General features: G+C 37.9%; 1 protein-coding gene across 1 annotated transcript in view; it reads right to left on the bottom strand.

The window, feature by feature from the left end:
- Positions 1–26150, bottom strand: part of FAM160A1 (family with sequence similarity 160, member A1) — a 36298-nt gene extending 10148 nt beyond the window's left edge. The window contains exons 1-7 of the mRNA XM_009995884.1: positions 26049–26150; positions 24042–24668; positions 21018–21176; positions 18706–18792; positions 5823–5990; positions 2113–2192; positions 481–681 (exon numbers count right to left, since the gene is read on the bottom strand). Of these exons, the coding sequence (XP_009994186.1) occupies positions 481–681; positions 2113–2192; positions 5823–5990; positions 18706–18792; positions 21018–21176; positions 24042–24668; positions 26049–26150 (1424 nt within the window). The remainder of the gene's footprint in view (positions 1–480; positions 682–2112; positions 2193–5822; positions 5991–18705; positions 18793–21017; positions 21177–24041; positions 24669–26048) is intronic.
- Between the last annotated feature and the right edge of the window lie 1752 nt (positions 26151–27902).

Genomic DNA, 27902 nt, shown 5'->3' with positions numbered 1-27902 from the left:
AGCGTCTACCACTTTTTGAAAGTAAAGAAGATTATTCATACCGTGACATAATAAAACAACCCAAAAGTTGCCTAGGAAGGCAGTCACTAAGACATGGCAGATACAGTCTTCATTCCAAGCCATCCACTAAGGCAGGAAGATCAAAGCATAAAGATTAATAAGAGTTTTGCTCATAAACATACGTGACTTGTTCCTACTGCCAAGACAGAGCTGTAACTCAAGGTTTCTGAGAGACCAGCCTGCATTCAAACCATAAAATAACAGTGACCACTTTGAAGCAGTAAGAGTTGCAACCAGGTATCTGTACATTACTTTCAGGAATGCATATTCAAGTTGGGTAGCTGTTAATATAAGGTTTCAATAGACCTGGATACATAGAAAGAAAGAAATAACAGCATTTCCTCCCCCTCCCATCCTTCCCCTACCTCCTCCTATGAGCTGCTGCTGAATCAAATGCAGTTCGTGATCTTGTCTTCCCCTGAGCACCAATTACCTTCAGTTTGTGCTGCTTTTGTCCAGAGAATATAATCTTTTCCTTGGCTCTCAAGCGTCAAGGTGATCCCAGTGGAGCAGCAGACTGGTGTCAGGGCAAGCAGTTTTGCAGCAGATACAGAATAACAGTCTCTCTCTTTCACAGCCCACCGCTGGCTCAACATCATGTGGTTACATGGGATCAGATACCTGTAACAGGAATGTCTAACATTACTTCATCATCCCTTCATGTTAGAGAAAGCAACACACAAAATTCCCTTCCCACCTTCCTGTCCACTCCAAATTAAAAGAAAGAGTAATAATCTCAACAGTGATCCATATTATAAACCTCTTAAGAGCATGAAATGCTGACTCTTTACATTGCCAAGCTTCAGTTTGATAAGAAACTGTTAAGATGAACAGAAATGGGAGATCAGTTGCACCAGAACAGGGAAGTAAACAGCCCTTTGCAAGTCAGAGTAAACCTGCTGTAAGAAGGGATGCAGGAATCATGGGACAGGCAGATGTCAAAGGCCAGAATGGTGGTTTGGCCCCACTATGAACGAGTTCTGTTTCAGAATCCTTAATTTGTTTCTTCTCCAGGGAGATCCAGAGAGAGAGAGTTTACACATGCCAGGAAAGGAGCCAGTAAAAAGGAGGAAAGGGTCAATCAAGGTGTTCTATTGCAGCAGATAAAATCTGAGCTATCAGGCAGAGGCGGGAACAAGCTATGTACAAGGAATAGAGGAATCACAGTCTCATGTTATTAGACTACCTTTGTTCAACTTTTTAAGAGCACTTTATTAAAAGCCTTGGTATTAACTAGATGTTTTGCCACTTAAAATGCAAACAAATCCTAAGGATTCCCTAAATAAACAAAAATAAGATTAAATACAGCACTCTACTGCTGTTACAGTAGCAACATCCTTCCGTTCACAGAGGTCCTAACAGCATTTCCAGGCACAACACCCAGAGCTATAGGGAATTCCACCTTAATGCCTGTAGATAGGAGGACAGTCAGCATCTGAAATGTGATCTACATTTTAGTTACACCATTATTTCCAAACAAATAATCAATTCTCATCTAATACACACACCAAAATTATAAGTGAGTATTTGGAAGCAATTCATAAAACCATCAGTTAAAGTCACAAATAATCGATGCATTTGGTACATTACATAACAATCTGCCTACAACAGTTCAAGAACCTCAAGTATTCTAGGTGAGAGAGGAATTACAGAGGTGGAAAACAACAACAAAGAAGGTGGAAGCTGCAAACAAGTATATAGCTCTGTATCACAGTGTATAATCCACTAGAGAAAACACACAGGAGAGAAGAATTATACATTTAGAAGCAGGGAATAAGCAGTTTGGAGGTGATAAATATATTCTTAGCTTCTCTTCTCTCACTTTTACAGAAATAAATCACAAGAAAAATCTCTTGCTCTTGAAGATCACAGGACGTAAATCACACTTCTTCAGGTCTGGTAGACTTTTGTCAGGATCATAAATATTCTTGTCTTTGTAGTTGCTTGGATTTCTGCACTCTTGGGGAAATCTTATCCAGCTCTACATGCCTACGCAGAGACTGTATGTCCCAGAATTAGGATGAAGAGTGGAAAAAGGAGTTAGGGCTTTACCTTAAAACTAGCTGTAACATCACATCTTCACAATGCAAGCCAATGAGCGTTCTGAACAATGCCAAGGAGACCACACAGAGCTGGAAAATCATAAATGTTGTCAGTTCTTCATCTAGAAATTGTACCTTTCTAATTTTCCCTGCATACTGCATTATAAAATGGCTCTGCCAGAACATCATGCTTTATAAGACACTATTAGTATTATATTTCATTTTGTCCTATGGGATTTTTTTAAATGTTGTCTAAAGCTATACACATAACATGCTATATTTTAGCTAACTACAATCCAGAATTTTCCTTCAAATAAGCTATTAAAAAAGCAGCAATTTACCAGTCTTCAATTTTAGTCAAATTTATTAATTTTTCTAAGCATGAAGCGAACCCTGTAACTTCCAAGACACTGTTTTAGTTTTTTACCTCTGACATAGAATTTGAACCAACTACAGGTCTTTTCCAAAAGACAAGTTATAAACCACCTCAAGTTCCTAATGTTTTAAATGTAAGGAATTATTTGTGATCTAAGCACTAAGAAGCTGAATGCTCCTATACACAGAGCTCAATGTACTGACATAGACCAGGGCTAAACAAGTGATATTTTTTATCAGAAAGAATCTGCTCTATGTGGAGTGTTCACAATCCCTCCACTACAGGTCTCTTGGAATGGCTGGGGACCATAGCAAGGCATGAAGATCCTTTCTGTGAAACCAGGAAAAGAAAGAAAAATAGGATTCCTCACTGGAATGGCATGCTTGCCTTTTTGGCAAAGGCCTGATCAAATACACCCATAACTAGATACTTTCAGTAGTCACACTCAGTAGAGACAAAAATTGTACCTATTCTGTGATAGGCATCCCACTTTCACACTGGCTTTAGGACAGAGTAGAAACATGGACTTAGTTTACCGGCTTTTTTTGATACTAATTAGATATACAACATTTCCAAAGCTATTGTACAGTACATTTCTACCTGCCAGATGCTTCCTAGACCACACAGTTATATCCAGTGTGAGCTGTAAGCTTTCTCTAGTTTTCATGGACCACAGCACAATCATCTCCCTGCCTCTTAATGCCTGTTTCCTGGGGCACATTCTCCTGTACTGCTCTCTCCTAGAATCAGAATCTCACAGCTGGCTTAGACTACAGAATCTGGCTGACTCTTGTGAGAATCATTTAGCATAAATTGACTCTTTGTAAGAGTTTCAAGTTCATGTTTAAATCTTGCCTCTCCCTATATTAATTATGTAAACTAAAATAATTAATATATGAAATGAATTGCACTTTTCAGTAGCTAACAGAAGAAGCAGATTAGAATAAAATAAGGGAAAAAAGTGACAGATATTTCTCTAACTCATTTTTTCAGTCACTGAACATCCTTTTTAATTCATTCAGAATTAAATCCAGCATCCTTCCTGGACATGGGCTTATCCTCCGCACTACGGAATTACCTCCCTTTCTCTGCAGTCAGTTCCCTTACTACCACTGTTAAAATGCTTTATTCCAGCTCACAGCACATTGCTATGTTCTTCTTTCCAGCCCATGCTTTCTCAAGAATGCAAATTTAAGACTTTGTTTCACCATTTCTAGTTCTTTTTCAGACAAGTGACTCAGCTTCCCTACAATATGATTGACTGCTGATTGCGACCAAGACAAGATGAATGCATTTATTTCTTGAAAAATGTATCTATACATACATGAATTTTCCCTCACTTGATAGCTATATCTGTGGAACAGTTAAACAGCAAAGTTTAAGTGAACCTAACTTGGTAGCCTCTGAAAAGCAAAAGTTTCTTTGGTTGGACCAAAAGTCCCTAGTTTGGTCATTGAACTAACACCCAAAAAGAACAAGAGAAAGGCAAAAGCAGAAATAAGAGAACCAGCTCATGAGCTGGCTTGCAGTGAAGCAAAGGGGAGCTCAAAATTGTTGCCCTGCTGCCACAGTCCACTGCTTGTACTAAGAGGCAGCAGGAAGCTGATAGATAGTCCAAGACCTCATGTCTACAGAAATAGATGGAGAAAGTCAAAGGGCAAGAGAAGAAGAAATAACCAGACCTAGAGTTCTTAACAGGAATAGGAGTTGAGGAGCTTCACAACAAGCTTTTAGAAGAAGCCAGATCCTTGCACACAAGTTGTGTTTTAGCTAGGGACAGACAGAAATTCTCATTTCCTCTGTGAAATGTACTGAGGGACAAGTCTAACTTTCCTTCATACCATGACAATTAAAAAAAATGGCTACTGCCTTAAATTTATATTTAAGAAAACTCGGCTCATAGGAAAATATTTCTCATTTGTCTTTGTAACCATACTGCAAATCAGGAATCACCTGAACAAATAAACTAGTCTATTTTTGTATTTTGTAAAAAGTAAAGATTTAGTATGTACTCAATAGACAAAAATGGTAGTATTTTTACGAGTCCTTTTAGCCACTTGTCTGCATATAAGTTTGACCACGTTAATTATTAATGGGTATTTTCATCAATAATAATGTATGCAGCTTTTTTGCTATGGAAACACAGGAGGCTGCAGCTCTGGCTTTCGCACCTGGCAAAGCTATACTTCAGAAAACTCATTTAGCATCACAGAACCATTTTGGCTGAGATCCTGAGTTCCTCAGGGCTGCAGAATTCTTTGCAATTCCCATTTTGTTTGCCTATGAAACAGTAATTAATGATTAGCAGAGACAACAGAATTTGCATTTTTGTTGAGAGAAGCTGTTTCTGTTTTTAGAGTTAATCCATCTTAGAGATGCAGTAACAGCAGCATCTCTCCCTATTTGCATGCACTCACATTTCAAAACGAATTTCAGACAAAGCTGCTGTCCCTAATACACAAATTTAATGCACACACTGGTGTTCTGGCTTCACTTGTACCTGCACTAAAGCAGCATTATTTATTTCAGCCATGAAGTTGTGCAGCAGATGAGATTCAGCCAAGACTGCCAGCCAAGCAGGGCTCAGGAGAGTCCAGTGCAACAAGTACTCATTTTCTCTGCCAGAAGACCCAACTGTTAGCCAAGGTAACTCTGCTATCACTGTCAGCTAACTCTCCAACTACTGTGGTGCCATGAGCCCAGGCTGAGAAGGGGCTCACTGGAAATCTGAGACAAACCTTAGTACACAGGGGAGTGCAGGCAAAGAAAATGAAGTAGTGATCTGATCACTTGAGCAAGAAAGAGCCTTCTTTTAATCAAAGAAGAAAGCAGGCAAACTCACAGTTGAGCAAACATGCTACAATACATTGGCAATATAGCATTGAAACAATTTGGAGACATCCTTACAGGGCTCCCATCATCTCCCACAGGGACCATTTGAAAATGCCTGTTGATTGGCAAAAGTCCAAAGATCAGATTTTCTCCTCACCACAAGTATATTTATAAGTCTCAAGGTGGCAACACTAACTCAGCAGAGTCCAGAATAAAAATGCTTCCAAATTCACCTTTAATCTTCTAACAGAATCCAGAGTTCCAGAAGCCTCATCCCCCACTATCCCATTTCCTGTATGTGTGAAATCACCTCACACATTTATCAACTTAGTAGAGCGGTAGCTAGATGTCATTACACACAAAAAAAATGAGGAGGTGGAAAAATGACACCTTCAGGCGGGTGGAGAAAATTCCTAGTTAAGAAGATACCCACGGAATAGACAGAGTTTCCCATTTAAACATTTAACCTACATACATAATGAGTACCTGGACTTCCTTCCTGTTTGCCTTACCCGGAATGGCGTGTTGATGCGGCTGGTCAGTGTATCTAGGATATGCACATTCTCGTGTCGGTGCAGCAAAATAAAACGGAGGAAAATCTTGAGGAGGGCTGGCTCTGAAACACTACGCAAAAAGAGATCCAGGTATGCAGTAGTAGTCATCACTTCTTCCACAGTCACCTACAAACAAAAAATCATGTAATTGTAAACATGCTGCACACACAAAATATCCATCCATTCTCTGCAACTGTACACCTGAAAAACGCTCTAAGCTCTCCATACATAACACTGCCACAAAAACCATGGAGGTCTTTGCTTTTAAATTTGCAATGAGCGTGCTTCTGAATGACTCACAAGCAGTTTGAACGCATTTTTTATCTGTCTTGCTTCCACAGGGGAAAAAACCCTCCCCAAAACTGACATCCCAAATCTCACACATACTGAAATACAAAAAGCCAAATCATTCTAAAAGGTCCCTACCACCTTTTTGCCCATGCCATGCACCACACTCCTGTCATCCTTCAGAGTCATTTTCAGATGTTGTGAATACCTGCATTTATCATTTTATTAAAATTAATGACATATCACAAAGCACAATACAAGCTAGGTTTGGTTCCAGAGCTTGAAAGAAAAAATCCCCCCAGCTACCCAGAATTCTGACACAATCTTCCTTCTTTTTATTTTTCCACATCACAATTCCTCATTTCTCTCAATTTTTAGAAGGAATATGTATATACATACATACACACACACACCAAACCCCAAAACCTTCACTACTGACTATTTGTGCATAAAAATACAATTCAAACATCCATGTGATGTTTGCATACCATAACCCACACTGCTCTGCTTATGGCAATCCTTTGGACCTTATCTATACACACTATGCACTGGCAAAGCACAAAAAATTCCAAAGGCCACCTCTGCACCACGAAATGCTGTTGCAAAGTCAGCTTCTTTAAAAATAGTTACCTAGGAACCTAATGAGCTTAAGTTCACAAAGATAAACCCTTAAATACAAGAGTCTGCCTATATGAAAGGAAGTATTAAACATCTTTTGTTTACCCAACTTAGCTGGATAAATGAAAAGACTGATTTTATTTAAAAAAAAGAATCCAAGCTGTCACTTAGGAGCTAAGAGGATTTAGCAAATACTCAGAAGGGCAGCATTTACGTAACACGCCGTAAATATTAAAATCCCTGCTCCATTATGCTGCATGTTAGCCACGTACACAGTAATGTCATGCTGCCAACGCTCTCTTTAAAGCATTTAAGATCACAAGCTGCTCCTGGCTGGTTATACAGATCATGGGAATACTGCATGCAGCCTGCAGACCTTATGGAGAGGGGACACCAATGAGGAGAGCACAGAGAAACTCTGAAGTTAAGGTCATTCCAAGGATTTATTTGAATACTCAGTTACACCATTCTTAATACAGTGGGCTACCAGCTCATTTTGGGATTAGAAACAAAGCACCGGGAAAGTAGCAACTGTTGAATTTTTCACCAGGATTGGAAATAAGTTCACTTTCTTGTGTTTATTGCAGTAAGGTTGGTCAAAATCAAGGACTAAAATATAACAATGAAAGGAAATGAATGAGGTTCATTTTCACAGGATCTGTGAACTTTGAAAGGCTGAGTAATCAACAGCTAGACATATTTTCCAGATCTTTAGTTGTATGTTCAGTGATACCAAAACTAGACATGAGAATATCACAGAATCACAGAATGATTTGGGTTGGAAGGGACCTTAAAGACCATCTAGTTCCAATCCCCTGCATGGGTAGGGACACCTCCCACTAGACCAGGTTGCTCAATGCCCCATCGAACCTGGTCCTTAAGACCTCCAGGGATGGGACATCCACAACCTCCCTGGGCAACCTGTTCCAGCATCTTATCACCCTCACAGAAAAATAACTTTTTGCTCATGTCCAACCTGAATGTCCCCTCTTTAAGCTTCAAACCATTGCCCCTTGTCCTCTCACTATACACCTGTGTAAGAAGCCCTACCCCAGCTTTCTTGTAGGCCCCCATCAGATATTGGCAAGTTGCTATAAAGTCACGATGGAGCCTCCTCTTCTCCTAGGCTGAGCAACCTCAACTTCCTCAGCCTGTCTTCATAGGGGAGGTGCTTCAGCCCTCTGATCATTTTCGTGGCTCTCCACTAGACACACTCAAAGAGTTCTATGTCCTTCTTATGTTGGGGACTCCAGAATTGGACACGGTACTCCAGGTTGGGTCTCACCAGAGCAATTTCACAAAACAGGATCTATTAACAGACACCCCAACTCAAAACACAATTTATTAATTCATTCCTCCTCCCTTTCCTACAACTACTAAGTGACAAAAAAGACAATTACTAGGTTAAGCACCCCAAAGTTACAATCACCAGAATTAGCACTGTGGCTACAGACATAACTCAAATTATGTATTACTTGCAATATGACAAAACAAAGGTGCTTATGCACAAACTCACACTTGTCCATAGGGCTACTGGTAACAATGAATGGCTTTCTGATGGAACTTTTTGACCATTTCACTGGGAACTGGCTTTTTTGTTTTGTTGGTCTGGGTTTTTTTATAGCAGCAAACTGTAAAAAGCAAAGCCCAAGAAATCCCTCATGTGACATCATCATGATAGCATACAGTTCATTGAAGAGCTTAAACCCTCTGCCAAGGAAAGGCCAAATAGAAGAAATACATCATTATATCTCTGTGTCACTTCTCATTCATTCTTTACAGGGAAAAGGAAGCATGTTCTTGGCCTGTGGGTTTCATGGATGTTCACTGACAGCAGAGGAACAGGCCTATATATACGTATAAAAAACCAAAGCTGTAAATTAAAGCAAGAAAAGCCAGTAGATTCACATGGGCAGTGACCTTCTTATGAAACAGAGGCTCTGGACAACTCATCCTACATTTGTATCAGTAAAACTCATACGGTTTTCAGAGAGCGTTATCATGAATGAAACAAAGAGCAGAGGAAATCCAGCTAGAGACTACTTAAGAAATGTTAAATTCTGAGAGCATGTGCAGTGCCCCTCGCAGCTGGGGGCTAGGCAAAAAAAGAAATCATATTTACCATAGCCTGTACTTCACTGATACCACTAAATAGAGCTAGAAGCACCAATCAGTGTTTAATGAAGCCCAAATAGTTCACAAAGGAGTTACTTACAAACTTGTTAAATCTTGTTTGAATAGATGTTTTCTGTGAAGGTTGCCACATTACACTTAATTTTTAATTCCTGGGAAAGAAGTTGATGAATCTGTTTAATCATTTTCTGAGGAATGGGAAAGAGGACTAAGTTTTGACAAGACTTGAATAGATTTGTAAGAATCTTTTTTCATTTTTCAGTGAAAATGCAGTCTTATCCGTAACAGTCCTTCAAGTTTTTGCAATAAATGAACGTAGGATCTATTTCACAGCTCACTGTGCCACACTCAAAGCAGGCAAGCTAACGCTGTACAAGTAATTTTACTGCTATTGTGTTCTAGAAGTACCAGTGCTCACTCAGAGAGCCTTTGTGCACCACCTGTTCGCATGAACCAGCACAGAGACCATCTTTCTGCTTCCTCACAAGAGCAATTCACAGAAAAATATTTCTTTTTGGCATTTGAAATGAAAGCCACGTATGCAGCTTAGGAACAAGATCAATTAACCTGGCAAGCAGACAGAGATTTTTTGCTTTTACAATTCTATCTTCTTTTGCCACTTTACCTTCTGGGTTTGCTTCTCCCTTTTACCATATCTGACAGCAAGTGTAACTTCTAAATATTGGAGGCACCTAGAGAAGTATTCAAAAAGGCTAATTTTAGTTCCATCAGGCTAATTTTCCTTTAACTCAATGGGATACATTAGCCTGTTCTGAATGAGCCTCTAGGGAGCTCACTTTTTTTGCAAATAACTAGAGAAGAATGTTGGAGAAATCAGTTACACTAGACAAAATCCAGCCTTGGCAAAAAACCTTTTAACTCTGTAAACCTTTTCTAAAGATTGCATTTATACATAATACACTGACTGTTGAAAGTGATGTTAATTCAATTTGTGCAGTTATTATTGAAGATTTCTAGAAAACAACATTTACTACCCATGTCAAGCATGTCTACTACAGTCGAATCTTCAGGCAGCTTACAAAAACTTGGTAACACTGATTACAGTATAATTTGTCCAAGTAAGATTTTAGCTTGTCCTCAGAACTGAAAGAGTTTGAAATTATGATAAAAAGCAAGCTGAAACTTTCACACATCCACAAATCTGATATTTGAAAATGCTTCACCTTTGATAATTCAAGTATCAAGAAAATTACCATAACAAAGGGAGATGAATAAAATTAAGACGTAGTTTTCTAGAAAAACCTTTTGCTAAGTGAGTACATTTCAAGCTGTGTTTTTATAAAGATGTTTCAGCGATATTAAAATCCACCATTGCCAGAATAGAAAAATAAAAAACAACCAGCAATATTCCTTGCATTCGATCCTCTCTACTAATGGCAAAGACTAGAGATATATCTCTGCTCCTGAGAAATAAAATTCTACAATTGAAAAAGAAAAATGAGAAAAATCCACATCCATTGCTTTAAGCAGACCAGTACTGTACAATTTCTATTTTAATTATCCATACTTTTAATTATTAAAAGTTGTTGGATTTTTTTTTTTTCAATATACATCTAAATTTAAAGTATCTATGTAAAGTTATTATTCAAAACCTCATCCACATGTTTTTTCTTTACCATGATCAGTTTTAATATATATTTTGAAGATGTAGTCTGGTACAAAAGAGGCCACATAAGATTCTTCATAGCCACACAGATATTTGATTAGAGATGACTGAAAAGAGAAAGCCACTTTTATCCCTGTAATACCCTTCTCTAATTATGTAATAATTTGTAGCGAATTTTTTCTTGCCTCCTTTGATGACTGATTCAGTGGTGAGGCAGAACTCTAAAGAGATCCAGCTCTTACAAGTCACTTTGCCAAGTAATAGCGAAGAGCCAGAAATTACTGTCATGGCGAGTTCAGTTTAATGTATTACACTCACTGTGTTAGACCAATTGCACTGATTCTTTATTACTGGCTATTTTCCCTTGGGATCCACACAACATATTTCCTAATTTACAGCTTCATGCCCTCTTACAGGAATATGGCTAACATGATTCCTCCTTTCCTTACAACTATTTCACATTGTCTATGAAGAGACATAAGTGTTCTTATTAAAACTCGTCCTCTAGATCCACAAGCAACTTAAACCCAAGTAAGGCCACCTCATGGATAAAAAAATTCCAACCATGCCCACTCTCTTCTCCTTTCTACTCATTTTCAGCTTATTGCCCTTTGCTTATACTGGCAGAAAGGTTCATGCTTCACTTCACTGCACAGTGAACTGGCTCAGGGAACTGATTCAGGTTAAACCCATCCAGGAAATAAAGGTGAGTTTTAACCCCAATCAGTTTCCCATATGAACAGTTGTCCTGGCAGGAGAGAGGAGGGATGAGACAGGTCAGGGCCAGAGGAAGTTTGCACACTGGGGGAACCAGAAAACAAGAAATGCTTCAACTTCCCTCAGCTTACATTTATGAATTGGTTCAGTTTATACCAGGTTAAAATTCAACACAAGTACAGCATCTGATGCAAAAAGTGAAAGGCACATCCAACATGTAACCACTTTGTAGATGGCAAAATCGAGTTTTGTAGCTATTGATGAGCTTCTCCAAAGCACGAGACTATTCAAAGTTTTCCAGTAACATTTGTTTTTCATGTTATTTACAGCAATCGTCTACATGCTTTTCAACAGTGTGAAAGATGCTATTATTTCTAAATGGGAACTGACATTCTTGTAGGATACTTATAAAGATGCCCCTTCTAATCTGTACAGTATAATTGACAGGTCACTTCCCGCTAGCTGAGCTGTGTAACCATCAAGCAAGTCTTATTGAATTAACACAGTAATCCACCATGCTGGAAGTTCTCATTTAGATGGGTTAGTGCACAATAGCATCGAGGTCCATTTGACAGAGCTTGTTTGACAGGACCATGCCAGTGCTTCTGCAGAGCAGTTCTGTTCACTTGGCCCACAGCAACATGGGCTTACACTAAGAAGCTGGTAACATTTTCCATTATTCAGACTAAAACAAGCCTCCCAAGTAGAAAAATAATTATATCATAGCTAGCAATTAAATGCCATGTAGTAAAGCAGTAAATGCTAAGACACTAAAATCAAGCTTTTATCATGTAATTTGTAAAATTTTAGCACTATCTTCAATTAATTGAAATAACACAAATGATCTAAACACTCAAGATGTTCTGAGTAGCTATCTTTGTCACCTAAATTCTCTGAATCCCAAATTAAAATTAAATCATATGCACTTACAGTAAAGAGATGTATATAACCAATCCAGGTAGTAGCAAGGATAGCATAATATTTATACATACCACAGTGTGCCTCCTAATTATCTAGCACATGGTTTTGACTGCAAAATACATATATATTAAGGACCTTCTGAGAAGGATTTTACTCAGATGTCTACAACAGAGCTGTAACTACCTAAAAGTAAATAAGCACTTTCTACTTCCAAGTCTATAAAGACTAAAGCAAGGCAAAAGGGTCTCTAGCAGAATCAGTAAAACAGACTTTGATAGGATTACTTTTGATTCACTCTGGGATTTCAATTAGGTTTTAAATGAAAAGCAAATTACTCTTGCTTGATTTCTTGAACCCTTGTCCATTTGGCCCCAGAAGACCTTATTTTTTTTTTTTTGATAGAGCTCCAAAATGTTAAGTTTTGAAAGTGAAGCAAGAAACATGTCACAGAAATGTAATGATATGACTCTGTGCCAGAGCAGAATTATACTTTCTCACAAGCCAGTTTTTCCTAAGTACCAAAACTTAGGGAATAACATACAGAACTGCAAAATTTAAAGTTGTAATTGACATGCCATCAAAAAATAGCAGTCTTAAATTAAGAACAGATTCTGCCAGGTAGTCTTAATTTTCTTGAATCCCAACCACTTACACAAGAAAGAAGATTATTCAGGTAAAAATTTGTAATAATCAAGCAAGTATTATTGAATTAAAACAGTAGCATACCACACCAGAGGTTTTTGTTTAGGCGGCTCAGTGCGCAATAGAATTGAGGTCCATTTAGCTCTTTATCTTAATGGACAAAGTATTTTATGACTTCTGTTTTTAACTGAATTTGTACAGAAGCAAGGAATTTGTGACCATACATAAAGACAAACCCCCCTGAAAAATGTCATTTAATCACTTTTTTTTGGTGTCTCAAGAAACTCTGATGTAACAAGGTAATTCTCTTGCAAAAAGTGCAATAAAATCCAAATAACCAAAGGGCAAGACAGGGCTATCCAGCACAGCCAGTTAATGCATATCCCTAGCTATGTAACACAAGTCTGGGCTCTGTCTATTCATTCAGCAATGTGCAGCTTCTGAGATACAAACATATTTGTTAACCCCTCATTAACATGTAGGTGGAATAACCCACACTAAGGGACAAGACTAGCAGAGGTATAATTTAGGCTACAAGAATGTGCTATGTTTAGTGAGAAATTAAGTTATGGAATCATAAACTTAAGAACGTTTGGGTTATTTAAGCACATCGTAGTTAATCTGCTACATAAATAACCTTCACAGATCTCACTGTGAAAAACAGATTATTTGAAGCTAACTAGCTAGCTAGCACAATCAATTTGAAATTTCCTTAACTGGAAAAAACTGAACTAGTCTTTTTTTTTAGCTCCCTACTACCTTCCTGAGATAAAACTATAAATATTACATCAAGCAAAATATGTTGGTCTCCACACCCACCAACTTCATAGAAACACATCTATTCTCAACACTCCTGCACTGTTTCACTTACACAGTAAACTGTGTACATAGTAAGTATCTACAGGGAGACAATCTGCAAAAATTAAAAGGCAGAGCTTACTATGTAGCTTCAAAAATGCTGCAGACATTTCAAGATCACACACATACATTATCTCAAAGCTTTGGACGACGTACTGGAATTCCAAAATACTTTTACTGAAATTGTGATGCTACTTTTACCAAAGATCTTGTTTGATAATCTGATGTTTTAAGCTGGGAGAAGAAAAGGAAGTGAAAGAGACAGTAGGTCTGCATGGATGAACTAGGAGCTCCCAACAAAACTGTAATACGAGTGTGCAGGGAAAGGACTAGGAAAGTCAAAGCCCATCTGGATTTGAAGAAGGGCTTCAACAGCAAAAGAGACTATGAAAAATGTGTGCTCACTGCTGAATGGGGACCAAGTGACAAAATACATGGAAAAATCTACAATTCTAAGCACCTTGCTCACTGTGGTCTTCACTGGTAATCCTAGGATGCTAAGATGAGAACAGAAGTCTGGGGCAAGGATGACTTACCCTTAGAAGAGGGGAATCAGGTCAGGGAACATTTAAAACAAACTGGACATGTATGAGTCCATGGGGCCCGACAGGTTGCATCCTGACTCTCAAGGCCACTCTTGGTTTTTGAAAGGTTGTGGCTAGAAGAAGAGGCTCCTTAGGACCAGAAGTAAGCATATGTCACTCCAGTCTTCAAGAACGATGATCCAGGGAACCACATGCTGGTCAGCCTCACATTGATCCCTAGGAAGGCCATTTGCAAATACATTAAGGAGAAGGTAGTGTTTGGGAGTAGACAGCATGGATCTACAAAGGTGGAAACCCAACCTGACCAATCTGATGGCCTTCTACAACGAGATGGCTGGCTTAATGGAGAAAGGGAGAACAGTTACTACTTATCTTGCAAAGCTTTCAGCACTATCTCTTGTACAACATCCTTATACACGAAGTTATGAGGAATGCACTGGATAAGTGGACAGTAAGGTGGATCAATAACTAGTTTAACTTCTAGGCTCAAAGGATTGTGATCAGCAATGCAAAGTTCAGCTAGAGGCCACTTATATGGGATCTACTACTAGATGTTACAAAACTGGGAGTAGTTGATCAACTGGGTGGCTGTGCTGCCATTTAGAGGGCTCTTGACAGTGTGAATAAAGAGACAAACTGGAACCTCATGAGGTTCAATAACAAATGCAAAGTCCTGCACCTAGGGAGGAATAACCCCAGGCACAAGTGTACACTAGGGACAACTGGCTGGAAAGCACCTTTGCAAGAAAGAACCTGCAGGTCCCTTGAGGACAAAGTATTGGCCACAAGCCCCCAGTGCACTCTTCTGACAAAGTGTGACTCCACAGCCCCCTAGGCTACATTAAGAAGAGTATTGCTAGCAGGTTGGTATGGGGTGTCCTTCCCCTTTACTCAGTACTGGCAAGACACATCTAGAGTGCTGGGCTCCCCATTACAAGAGATGCACTGACATACTGAAACAAGTCCAGCAAAGGCTCACACAAATCATTATGGGATGGAAGCATCTCTCATATGAGGAGAGCCTGAGACAGTTAGGATTGCTTAACCTGGAGAAGAGGAGGCTCAGGCAGGATCTTATCCATACATGCAAACAGCTGCTGTGGAGAAGCAGCGATGATGGAGCCAAACTCTTCTCAGTGGTACCCAGTGAAAGGACAAGAAGCAACAGGCCATAAACTGAAATCCAGGAAATTTCAACTGGACATCAGAAAAACAAAACAAAGACCATACATTTTTCTACCATGCAGGTGGTCAAGCAATGGAACAGTGCTGCCCAGAGAGGATGAGCTGTCTTCAGCTTTGGAGATATTCAACATCCAATTGGACATGTCCCTGAGCAACCTCCTTTAGTTCACCCTGCTCTGAGAAGGAGTTTTGACAGGATGATCTCCAGAGATGTCTGCCAGCCTCAACCACTCTGTGGTTCTGTGAAGAGGCAGGAGGAATGATGAGACTGGCCAGCAACTATCATCTATAATATAGACTTAGCTTTAATTCAAAGGTGAGTAACTCTTCTCATACCAGACATTTTGCTTATATCTGAACACATCAGTTGCAAAAGCAAATTGTTGTTGCTGTTACACCATGAAGGATTAAGAGCTAATAAGATTGTTAGCTAAACAGTTTATCTCATAGTGCTCATACAGCTGTTTGGCTTATTTTAAATATTTGAATCAACTAAATTTGATTTGGTGACCAGACAGGAAGTCACATTAACTTTTTTTTACATTGCTGCTCTTGTTTTAAAGAGAAATCAAATTCTACCATGTTAAGAACAGAAAAGTTTGAAGACTTCTTGCCTCCTTGACTGGAGCTGTGTTTGCAAAATCAATAAATGCAAGTCTGTGTCTTGCTGCAGAGAAACATCTCCCTCAAAACATTACTTCTTTAAGAAAAACTAGACTATAGTATGGAGATAACAGGTCTGAAGTAGCATGCCCACCCAACAGTCATTCAAGAGCAGAGCCAGAAGCTCATCTCCCTTCCAATTTTTACATTAAAGTAGAATCATGGGTGCCAGATTAGATGTGGGATGTTAAGGCTTGAATGCCACATAAGGTCTGGACTCCCTTCCTTTCTTCCATGTCTATCACCAAGAGTTATCAGAAGCAGATGTTCCATAGCAGTTAAATTCTATAAATAAGATTTATAGGAACACCTTAGGAAGATGTACCAATAATTATCACCTCTCCTTACCACCTCTCCCTTTAACCTTCCACAGATACGTCTTCCTGATCAGGTATTTATACCATGCTCCATTACTTGCTGTATTTGAACACATAAGCCAGAAAGCCACACAAGTCAGAAAAACCCAAACTGAATGACTGGATAAAAACTAAAATCTTCAGCCACAAGCAGACTTTAGAATACCAAACCAACTTCATTGAGTTTAAAAGAAAAATCAAGATCCCTTTAATATTGTACCCAATGAAAGAATTTCTGTTTTAAAAACAATCCTGGTGCATCTGTCCTTTCTCTCTCATTTTGACTCTTCACAATTTTTTCTTAACCTAAAGGTCAACTACTACATTTAAGTCCCCAAATGGGTGATACAGTTTTCAAGACTGCTCCTCAACTGAGTATGAATCACTTCAATGGCAACTAGAAATTACTGTAATGTGTGGAAGCACTGTTATAGCATAATTATCTGTCTTAGCTCACAGACATCTGTCCCAAAAGCAAAGACGTAAAATATTTATTTTCTGTTAAATTGCTGTCAGAAAGACTGAAGAGGCCAAATATGCCTCTAGAAACTTGTTTCCTTTTGCTATGGAGTTTTGGTCTCACGTATATGAGCGCCTTGTAGCAGATCCACTAGATGGTGCAATCCATCTTCTCCATCAAATGCATTTGAAGATTATACACATAAGTAGCTAATTTTTAAAGAGGAAAAAGTAAAAATTAATGCTAATCAAGGAAAGATTATTACTGGAAGAACAAGGCACTAAATAGAATGCAAGGGTTCAGGAAAGACTTAGGCTTGAACTCATGTGTGTTAGGAGCCAACATCTCCCTTTTCATGAGAAATATCATGGCACCCAATTTCAGAGTATATAAATGAGATTCAAGAAAATTTCCATCCCATGAAAAAATTAATCAGAACAGCACGCATTAAATTATTTAAGCAACATCAACAAGGAAATAATCAAACCAATACAAAGTTAGCAGATTTAATGACCAATAAAAACGGCATTCCACAGCATGGTAGAATTCAAAATAACCTAAATTGTGTCTTAAATACTTCAGAACTAAAACCAGTACCCACTAAAACCAGAATCCCACAGCTACATTCTGCTATCTCCCCTGTTATCCATAACCTTGACCTACAGATGGTTAGCTTTTCACTTCTGACTTTAATTCCCAGACTTGGTATGGGATTAAGTCAAGATACAGAAATAGAAAAAGGTACTCCCAGGTAAGGAGGTGATTGATCTCAGTGACAGACTACATCCTTGATCTGGATCACAAGCAAATTTTATTTCAGCCCTTGCCAAGTTGCCAAATATTTGAAATCTGTCAAATAATTGAGGAAGATTCTATACTGCTTATTATTTTCTTGGTAAGTAACTACTTAGCACAAAGAACTGTGTGCACTGCCAAAACAAGTCCTAGATTAGAAAGCAGGGTCCAGCGTTTCACTGACCTCTCAGAAAATGGAAGAGGTGCAGTGCTTTCTGCTTGGCATGCTTAGTAAAAAGTAGTAGACCTTCAAAGAGTAAATTTTTAGCCCTCATTGGCAGTTTTTGACGGTTTTTTACTCTCAGCAATTCCTACTTTTTCTCTCCTCATTCTTATAGGGCAATGAAGACTGTCAATTGACATTCTGCAACAGTTGGAAATGTTAGGCTGAAGTCTAACAAAAAAACAACAAAAAAACAACAAAAAAAAACCCAAACCCCACAATTAAATAATTCACCAACATCGCTGACATACTTTGCAAAGTATAATCCCTAAAATTCAAAGCACACTGGATTTTTTTCTTCAAAGCAACACAAATTGCACCCTAATACATTAGAAAATCGATACCAAACTCCATTTCTTCTCCACTTTATAAAAATAGCTCTACCAACTGTGATGAGGAAGTAAAAAAGAGTAGCAACTTTGATAAAATCAGTGTAATATTTCTTGACTGTACAATTCCCTTTTGGAAAATATTCATTTACAAAAAAATAATCTTCATCAAAACACATCTGCCATGATGCTAAAAGGTCACTCCTTTTTTGATGACATGTCAGCCTAGTGCAACAAAAATTTTTGGTTCTTCATTTTGCTTAAGTATTTTAAGCCTTTTCATAAAACCTTTATCTTGCTCAGTAATCTACATAGTGTAAATAGAAAGTATGGAATTAAAAGATGAACAGTTAGCTTAGAAACTTCCTCATTTATATGGAAGTCACTACTGTCAGTACATTTAACAATATCTTTGCCCTGAAATCATCCCTAATGCTTTTGTCCATTATTATTTCGTGTCACACTTGTAAACACCACTGACCTTATGGAGTGCAGGAGCCATTACTGGCACCAAGAATCCATTGTAAATGTAATTCACAAGCTGGTTCCGTATCAAGGGATGTGCCACCTAAGAGAGTGGAAAAGAGAAAGACACAGAACAGTTCCAGTGAGATTTAAAACAAGACAGGGCATAGACTGCTACTAACCACTGTGAAAACCCTTTCCCATTTAATAAGACATGTTCAATTCTCCTTCTCAGCAGCATTTACTATGATTCAAGTTCTTTAAGATTTTTCCTTCTTCAGAGAAACACTCCAACGATGTTTGATTACAGCAAGGCTGCCAAAAGTAGAGAACAAGGTTTTTCAATCTCTCTGCATGCTGACAAAGATGAACAAATTGACAGAAAAGTATGCATAACCTATGCATCAAAAGATTAGAGAGTCTAAATTTAGCTTCTGCAACCTTGTCAGGGTCACTTGAAGGTGGTTTTGTCATTGTTAACTTGACCTCTTACAAGAAAAAGCAGAAAAGCTGCTTTCCTGTGGCTCAAGAGTACATAAGCTGAAGTGCACTCTAGCTATGGGGTAAGAACATACTATTCACATGCCCATCTTCCAACCACTGTAAAACAAACAGAAATGTAAATAAAACCTACATTACTCCTTCAAACAAATTGGTTAAGAGCTATAAAAAAAAATTAACTGTTATTCAGAGGCCAGAAACCTACTTTTACAATGAAGCATTCAATTTGTTTTCACAAAGAAAACATACTATCAATTCATGTATTTAAAATAAATTTGATGAAAGGAAGAAAAAATATTCCATTCAGAAGCATTCTAAACTAACATATTCTAAGTTTATATAGAGACTGGAATGTTGCAGCCCACATGTGGCCACAAATATATTCTCTCACTTGCAATTCTTCACAGCCTTCCTTTAATTTATAACGCTTACTTTGCAAAGGAGAAGAAAAAGGGCTGCTCTTCCTATGCTGTGATCCAGCAAAAAAGTAGCAAATCTCGAGAGGTCTTGGCTACACTGTCCCTTTTTAATCTGTGGCAAAAGTTCTTGGGTCAACACAGAACCAGTGACACCACAAAAACAATTCCAGGCACAGAGCAAGAACTCCTGTGGTAACTGAGCTTTCAATTGAGCTGAAGAAAGACAATGAAGACACAACCAAACAGCAGTCAGAAGCTGCTCTTCCTGCATGTCAGCAAAAGCTCCTTAACCATTTGGAGTTTATTTAGAAAGTGGTTTCAAAATAAGATGCTCTTCTTTAATTTGTCTGGGGTAACCTATGCATTTTTTTTAAAAGGTATCAAACATAACCTCCTGCAAACGTAGATCTGTAGAAAAATTCCACTTAGACACCAAAATTATTAATGTTTCCTCTTCATGTTTAAACATGCATGTTAAAAATCATGTATATTGTATTTAAAGAATGACAGGTACTAGTATTTTCACTTGTTCACTCTCTTAATAGTCAATCAGTTCCTTTACTGTACTTCACAAACGGCTCTACTAAAACAATTTTTATTTAATGGTAAATATGACTAAATTTTCAATCTTAGCCAGCACATTTCTTCAAGTAACACATAAATCTATAGTTTCTGTAGAATTTATATTGTTTTAATAAAATACTAGGCAAGGGTCCTATAGGACCCTCATTTTCTGTTTAGACCAGAGGGGGGGAAAAAAAAGGTTCAAAGTCATAAAAAAATTTCAATCAGGAAATCATTAAGAACAAGGAATAGATTTTTAAAAGGCCAATCTAAAATGAATTTATATTTCTAGGAAGATACCTGAATTCTGATTGGAAAGCCTTCTTTGTGCAGTACTTGCCAACAGTTAAAACAGAGTAAAAATTATTTTTTTTTATGTTATTAGGAGAGCCTAGACAAACAGAATGTTTTTCAGTACTTAAACATGAAGATGACTTTTTTCTACATGTAAGGGGCATTCGATTTACTTCTCATATCAACAGCAGTATTAAAATGCCATTATTTTTTTGAAAACAGAAAATCCTCCCATTGACATAATGAAATGTCAAGCTGACACACAAATCTACTGCCTTCATTTGAAACATTTGTCATCAGAAAACCAGAAACATAGTAATTCATCCTTACAGCCAAGGCAAACAGCATAAAGAATTCATTCTATAAGCAACTTCAAAGAATCATAGAATCACAGAATGGTTTGGGTTGGGTTATTTTAGTGTAACTTAACAACTCAGTGTAACAGGATAACTTAAGAAGGCCATGCCATTGATATAGGTAAATAAACTTTACAATTACAAACTTCTGCAGAATACATAAAATACTCGATATGCCAAGTCTGCTCTATTACCTGTATCACAGCATTGCAAAATTCAAGGGAATTCATGAATTGCACAAGGGCTGGTGACAAGAGCCAGTCATCCTTCAGCAGACAATGCCACTCTTCTCCATTTTCTTCCAGCTTTGTAGGCAAAGATGAATAGAGGCCACTTAGTCCTGTTGCTAGCACCTGTATTCCAAAAACAAAAGAGAAATATGTGGACTTTCCAACTGCCCATCGGCTTGAACAGCAATGCCACAAATTGTTTCTCTTACTAGTTTTAGTAACGTAAGAGAGTGTTAAGATTATTTCATTTCCTTATGAAAGAGTCCTGTGACAGAAAGATATAAATAAAGAGCCTTTTATCCCGGTGGTATTTAGGGAAAAGTGATGGGGAAAAGCATGCTGTCTATTTAAATACCTGCAAAACCATTTTACACTTTCATTCAGTCCCTTTCAGAAGAAGTCATTGCAGTGATATACCTACAGCTTGTCTTTCATTGGTAATTTGAATGTTACTGCTTAAATATGCCTATATATGAGTGATTTTACTCAGAAATATGAGACATTAGAGATGGAAGGGAAAAGTAGCCCTATCAACAAAAAATGAAGGCTCACACAGATAACAGATATATGTTGACTTTCATTCCTAGTTACTTGAACTCAGCTTAATCAACTTTAAAAAAAATAATTCTATCTCTTCTTAATTTCTCAACTTTCTTATTTATTTGGAAGGGGTAAGGAAAGAGAGTTGCTGTATAGACATTATTTTCAGTGATAGTACGGCATACAGATGCTTTTTGTAGAACGTATCACTGAAGGACAAGATCATAGTTTTAGTTACAATTTTAAAAGTATATTTCCAAAAAGGTATTTCAAATTTTACTGAATATATCTAGAGTATATGTCATTTCAGACCAAGTTTTGAATTACTGAAGTTATTTGAAGCTGGGAATACTATTTACAACTCTTACCCTTTTGACATGATTTTATACAACTTCAGGATAATTCTTTAGATTATTCTCATTGTAATGAGATCATTAAGACTCAGCCTGATGGAAATCTTTTTAGTTTTCATTCAACTCCTGTAAGAATTCTCCCTTTCTACAAAGGACTACTTTACATCTACAGGGTTAGACAGTCAGAGCTCAGACGAAACACAACGGTGTTATCTATTAGAAAACAAACAGCTGACAATGTGCAGGTCAAAGATCAATAGCTCACAAAAGGGGAAAGTGTAACCAATTCTAATTGCTAACCTGTGCAATCAGACCAAGGCTGTCTTTCTGAACACTTTCCATTCCTAAATCACATCATTTTAAAGCTGGATTTATTCATGCACACATAAGTAAGGCAAACATTAAGAGGGGACAAATACTGTGGAAAATTCCCTGCCTTAGCACACTGTGCTGTCAGCACAGGACTGCACTAGCTGTTTTGCTGAGCAGCTGAGGCCACATCTGCACTGATTTGATTCATACACAGCAATTACACACCTACAGTCTTCCACTAAGAAAAAACCTGATCCTTCAGCTCATCACACTCCAATTAAAAAAAGATTTTGTTCTAGTGAGATAATGCTATGGCACTGCATTAAAGTTTTGATAGACTTAGGCCAGTCTTGTTACTGTTCAGAAAAGTCTGATTTTAGCACGTTTTGACAGGAAGCCTTCCTAATTAGAATGATAGTCAATCGTGGCTCCCTGCTGTTCAAAGGTTAATACAGCTGGCTTTTATCTTCAGTGTAAAAGTGCAGATTTATTTATTTTTTAATTAATTGGAACATGTAATTACGGAAGTTATAGCATGGATCCAATAAGGGTCTCTGTCTCATTGACAGCTTGAAAATCAAGTTCATACTCTTTAGCAGCATCTATTAAACAAGGTCAACTGTAGCCTCTCAGCACAAGAAATTTGATCCAATATTTACAACTTACAAAGAAAACTCTTTAGAAGTTCTGATCTGGAACTTGTAAGCCTCCTCCAGGCCCTCCAGCCCGCAAACCTGGCTCTGCTCCACTTCTCAAAGGACACAGGAATCTTGGAGTAAATGGAAACCTATGGCTGAAACAGCTGTCATGCACTAGTGATAAGGCAGGGATTCTATTGTTCTCTGCTCTAAAGCTATCTGCTTTAGCAGCTATGTAAGGCTCCCCTCCACTTCATTTTTTCTGGCATTTATTAAACTAAAACACAAGCCACGAAGATACAAGAATCAGTCCAAAAAGCTGGCAATTTTTTTACAGAAAATTTGGTTTTGAACCCATCTATTGCAGATCTCATACCTCCTATTGTGATAAGGTGTGAAGAAGCAGGTGTCGTCATGTCCATTCTGCTTTAGCTTTAAAACTGTGGTAGAGCAGCTTTGTTTAATAAATTAGATTATTTACTTAGGAGCAAAGGGTTGTGATTCATGCAGTATGACTGATCTGCCAGATCTAACAACAGAACACTACTACTAAGTTTTGTGATAGAGCTAACATTGCAAGATGGTAGTCTGCCTGAGACAGCCATAGAAACGTCCAATTCTGTGACAAAGAGCCAGTCTCCCTTTCCTCTTGCAAAAGTAGTACATTTCTATAATACTCAGACTATTTTTACACTTTTTTTTTAACTGTTGAGGTGATGCTACAGTGTGGCAAGCATAGTCCACTTACGCTAGCCTTGCCACCAGAAATAACAGGCTCAGAACACCTTGCTCCCGCTTCTCGCTCCATTCACCCCCAGAATCTCACAGGGGCCTCACAGTGAGACAGAACAGGGTTCCCTGTGACCAAGTTCTGCTATAACTGACATCAGTTTCCCAGTTTGATTCCCTGTGTGACAGCAAGATCAGTTGTGCAGTCCCAAAAGCACAAGACACCAGTATAGAAACAAGGAACAAGAATGCATTTGGCAGCAGGGCTGGCTTAAACAGCATTACAAGTTGTGAAATAGCTGTTAGCAGAAACAAACATGTTACAACACATGTTTATAAAAAATTACTGAAAAGGATGAGAAGAATACAGGGGAAACAGTTCAGCATTGAACATCAAACAAATCAGAACAACTTACTGGGCAAAAATAGGTGTTTTCTGCTATGTGATTTGCAACAACGTTGTTCTCCGCAGACAGAGACATTATAAAAAGCAGTGCATCACGGGCCTGTTGGCCTACTGTTCCTTCTCGATGGATGAAGGGAATCAGCAGGGAAAATATCAGGAAATTGGCAGCTCCTTGGTCTTCGCTGGTGTGGAAAAACAGTTCTAAAATTGAGGGATCTTTGGCTATTATAGAGCAGAGCTGGTTCAAGAGGATGACCAACTCTGTTTCCACTGTTGGAGTGGCTGTTCCTGAGCAGGAACTCAGCAACATCATCAAAGGCTTCAGAATGGGCTTGTGATGCAGCAAAGGCTGATGAGACTGGGTTACTAGCATTTCATACATTTTTAGTTGCTCAATTTTTGTCTCATCGGTGAACTCTCGCCGTAGACTCCAAAGAAAAAGCTTCTCCATTATGTTTTCTGAGACCACAAACTCCAGAATAGGCCCCATTGAGGCATCCTTTGCTTGCTCCTCAATTAATAAGAAAATCATGTGCTCTACATAATTCTGAACAGTGCTGGCCTCATCAGGTGAAATAGCCCCATACTTGGCCTGAGTGTTTTTCAAAGGATCATGCTTCTCCAATATTTTCAGAACCTTAAAAGAAACAAGGGCAGATCAGTTATATCTGTAGGCGTTTTTTAAAAATACACACTTGCAGCTATAAGGAAAAAAAAATAAATCAAAATTCTTAACACAAAAGTGCAAACACTTTTCCTGCTTTTTTTTTCTGTCAAACTTTCTAAATTTACAAGTTTCATATTTGACATGTATGAGGCCAAAACATAATGCTCTTATGCAGCTTTTTTAATAAGCACCTAAATTTGTCACTTGTCCTACTGCTGAAAACTTGGCATTCTCTGAAGTATGGAAAAACTAGGTTCCCTTAGCCTTCAGAAATGGAGTTTCAATGATGTTTGAAGTAAGATTCTCTGCCACAAAGGACTGAAATCAAAGGGCCTGCTCTTCAGCCAGAATAACTGTGCTCACGAGTATCAACAGCATGAGATAATTTGCCATAGTAAGACTGGCAGAAGCTCACAGAGCTGATCTTTCCTTGGCACATCTTCTATGATACCAAATGGCCACTGATGCCCACGTACTCTTGCAACATTCAATATAGATTTAGAAGTAACAATTGTCATCCCAGCACTTATACCCCAGGATTAAATTCTGTTCTGTGCACAATGAATGATGCTCACTGGGAAACAATCACCGCCTTTTGCCTTCTTGCTCAGGATAATTGCCACAAAGTCACAAAGGAGCAGCAGCTCCCCTAACACGATAGCATCACTGGAGTTAAGTGAGAAAAGGTGACTCTTGAACTATGGCTCCTCTGACTCTGGAAGTATTTCAGAAACACCACCACTTGCTTCTTGGAAGAGTCAAAAAACAGCAGCAGCCCAAACATAAATTTTACAAAAAACATTAGTTATTCATTGTATTGCAGCAAATAAGTGCTCTGAGCGAAACATCTTTGCCTAAAAGCAATGATAATCCTGATGACATGCAAACATTTTTTAGAATATTCTGAAGTGCATAATTTACCTTTATCAACAATAAGTAGCACTGCATACAGCTTTGCACCCATGTGTCTAATACCCTTTACAAAAAGGTAGGTAAGCCCTACCCAGCACAAGGAAATGAAGTACAGAAGCCTGCAAGGGGATACAAGTCACAGCAAACCACTAAGAAAGCCAGGAACAAGACCTAGGCCTTCTATAAAATTACCATATCTCACCACTTCCCACTTAGATGTAAATCTGGAGCTCAAAGTGTGATTAGTAACGCCTAACCATACCTTGAAGGTCATAAAGACAATTACCTTTGTGTTTTAAAAATGATTCAGTGTCATCTACTGCATTCTGAATGAAAGACATTTGTTCCTGAGCAATTCAGGATTATCCTCTAAGAAAGAATGAAGCAAATCCTTATTAAGGCAGCCTACTACAAATCAATAAAACTAATTAACATTACCTGTGCCCAGTGTGTTCTAAACACTATCATGCATGTTTCTGGGTCAACACCCTGCAGGCTCGGAGCCTGCCGATTTTTGCTGATATTGGTTCCAGAGGACATTATAAATTTTCCAAAGGTCAAGCCAACTAGGCCATGCTGGATTTCTTCTTAAAATCCTGCAGTTAGCTCCAGATCTTCAAGCATCATGAGAAGATGGATTTTGTGTTTTCAGCTTTGGTATCCACAGAAATCTGCTTAAAACAAAACACAAATATACCTACACACATCAAATTTTACTGTATAACAAAAAAGAGCATACTTGAAGAGAACACTAGAACCTTTTTTCTTTTAATTCAGTTTGAGGATATAATTTTTTTTAAGCATGTTACATGGGACCATCTTCTCAAACTTTTCCTCTTGATTATAGTTTCTAATACTCAAACTTTTGAGACCAGTAACTGATTTAAGGTGTTACTGAAGTAAATAAGCATAACAGAAGCTCCTGCAGTATACATTTTATGCATATGTCATTACATTTTTAGGTTTTTATTATGACATTTTTGCTGTCTATCTCTTCAGAGATGCTTAGTAACAACAGTTGTAGAGAATACACAGGCAAAAAAAGTGTATTTAAAAAGTAATATTTCCATTATTAGATATAATTATAAATACTTAAGGTTTTCTGTCAGAAACCATATCATGAACAGTCGATAACATCTGTAGAACAGCATATGCAAGTTGAAGGATACATCTGTATCAATAGTAAAGCAACCAAAATCAAACAAGAATAAAAGCTAAAACCTTCACATATCCAAAGTCAAATAAATTGAGATGTCATATTAAAGGACTGTGAGAATAAGACCAAACATTGAAACATTCTTTTCATCCATTATTTCATATCCTAGATATCTGAGTATTACAGTAGTTGCACACCTGCAGGGGAAAGTTAAAATGAAACAAAGACAGATATCTTCCAAATATCTGAGAGGCTTAAGAGAACATATTATTCCCTCAAGCACCAATATTTCGGTATTTCAGTGACAGTTCCCTTTTTTTTTTTTTTCTCCCTCCATAAGCTTTGCATTTTTATTCCCTTTTTTTGCAAAACAACTAGGGTTTAAGTTAATTCTGTTTCAGGCAATAGCAAAGCAAAGAAATAAACAAACCTGCAAAATAAATAAATAAATACATAGATAAATACATTAAATCCCCAAAACCAAAACTCACCACCCAAACACCCCCTCCCCCCCAAAAAACCCATACCAAAACCAAACTTCCACAACATCAACGTATAAAGAGTTTAGGAAGACAACAAATGCACCACAAGTTCCTACAGCTCATGTAAATTGTAACAGATTTTTATTTTCATTAGAGACTGCATTCTGAAGTGCTCTTCTTTTCTCCAGCCTTCACTAGGATCCCAGGCCCCTGGACATTCATTGGCTTAATGAAATAAATGAGGAAATTTTTGTACCATAAGTCACCAGAGCACACATACTGGCAATTCTATGCCAGTATACTTAGGCATTTCTCTGCCATATAATTTGATAGATAAAAATCTTTTCTTTACATTGGACACCTCTGCTCACTGTATGTGGGCTCTGCTTATATTCTTGAAACTGTTACCCCAGGAAAACACACAGCCTGTCTCAAAAGCAGCAGCAATTTTTACCATTTTCAAAATGTCCAAAAATACACAAGGTAGTACTTCAAGATTTCTGAGGCAAGCAAAAAGCAAAAGATGTTTAAGTATTCCCCTCTCTCTCTCTCTCTCTCTATATATATATATATGTATATTCATATGTTCAAGATTCAACAAGAGGCAACTGCATGATCAGAGTTTCCCCTCTCTATCCCAACTCTTGCTTCTTA

This window comes from Chaetura pelagica, unplaced genomic scaffold, assembly GCF_000747805.2.
Source record: "Chaetura pelagica isolate M959 unplaced genomic scaffold, ChaPel_1.0 scaffold142, whole genome shotgun sequence".
NCBI classification, from domain to species: domain Eukaryota; kingdom Metazoa; phylum Chordata; class Aves; order Apodiformes; family Apodidae; genus Chaetura; species Chaetura pelagica.
This window is presented reverse-complemented; position numbering and strand designations above follow the sequence as displayed.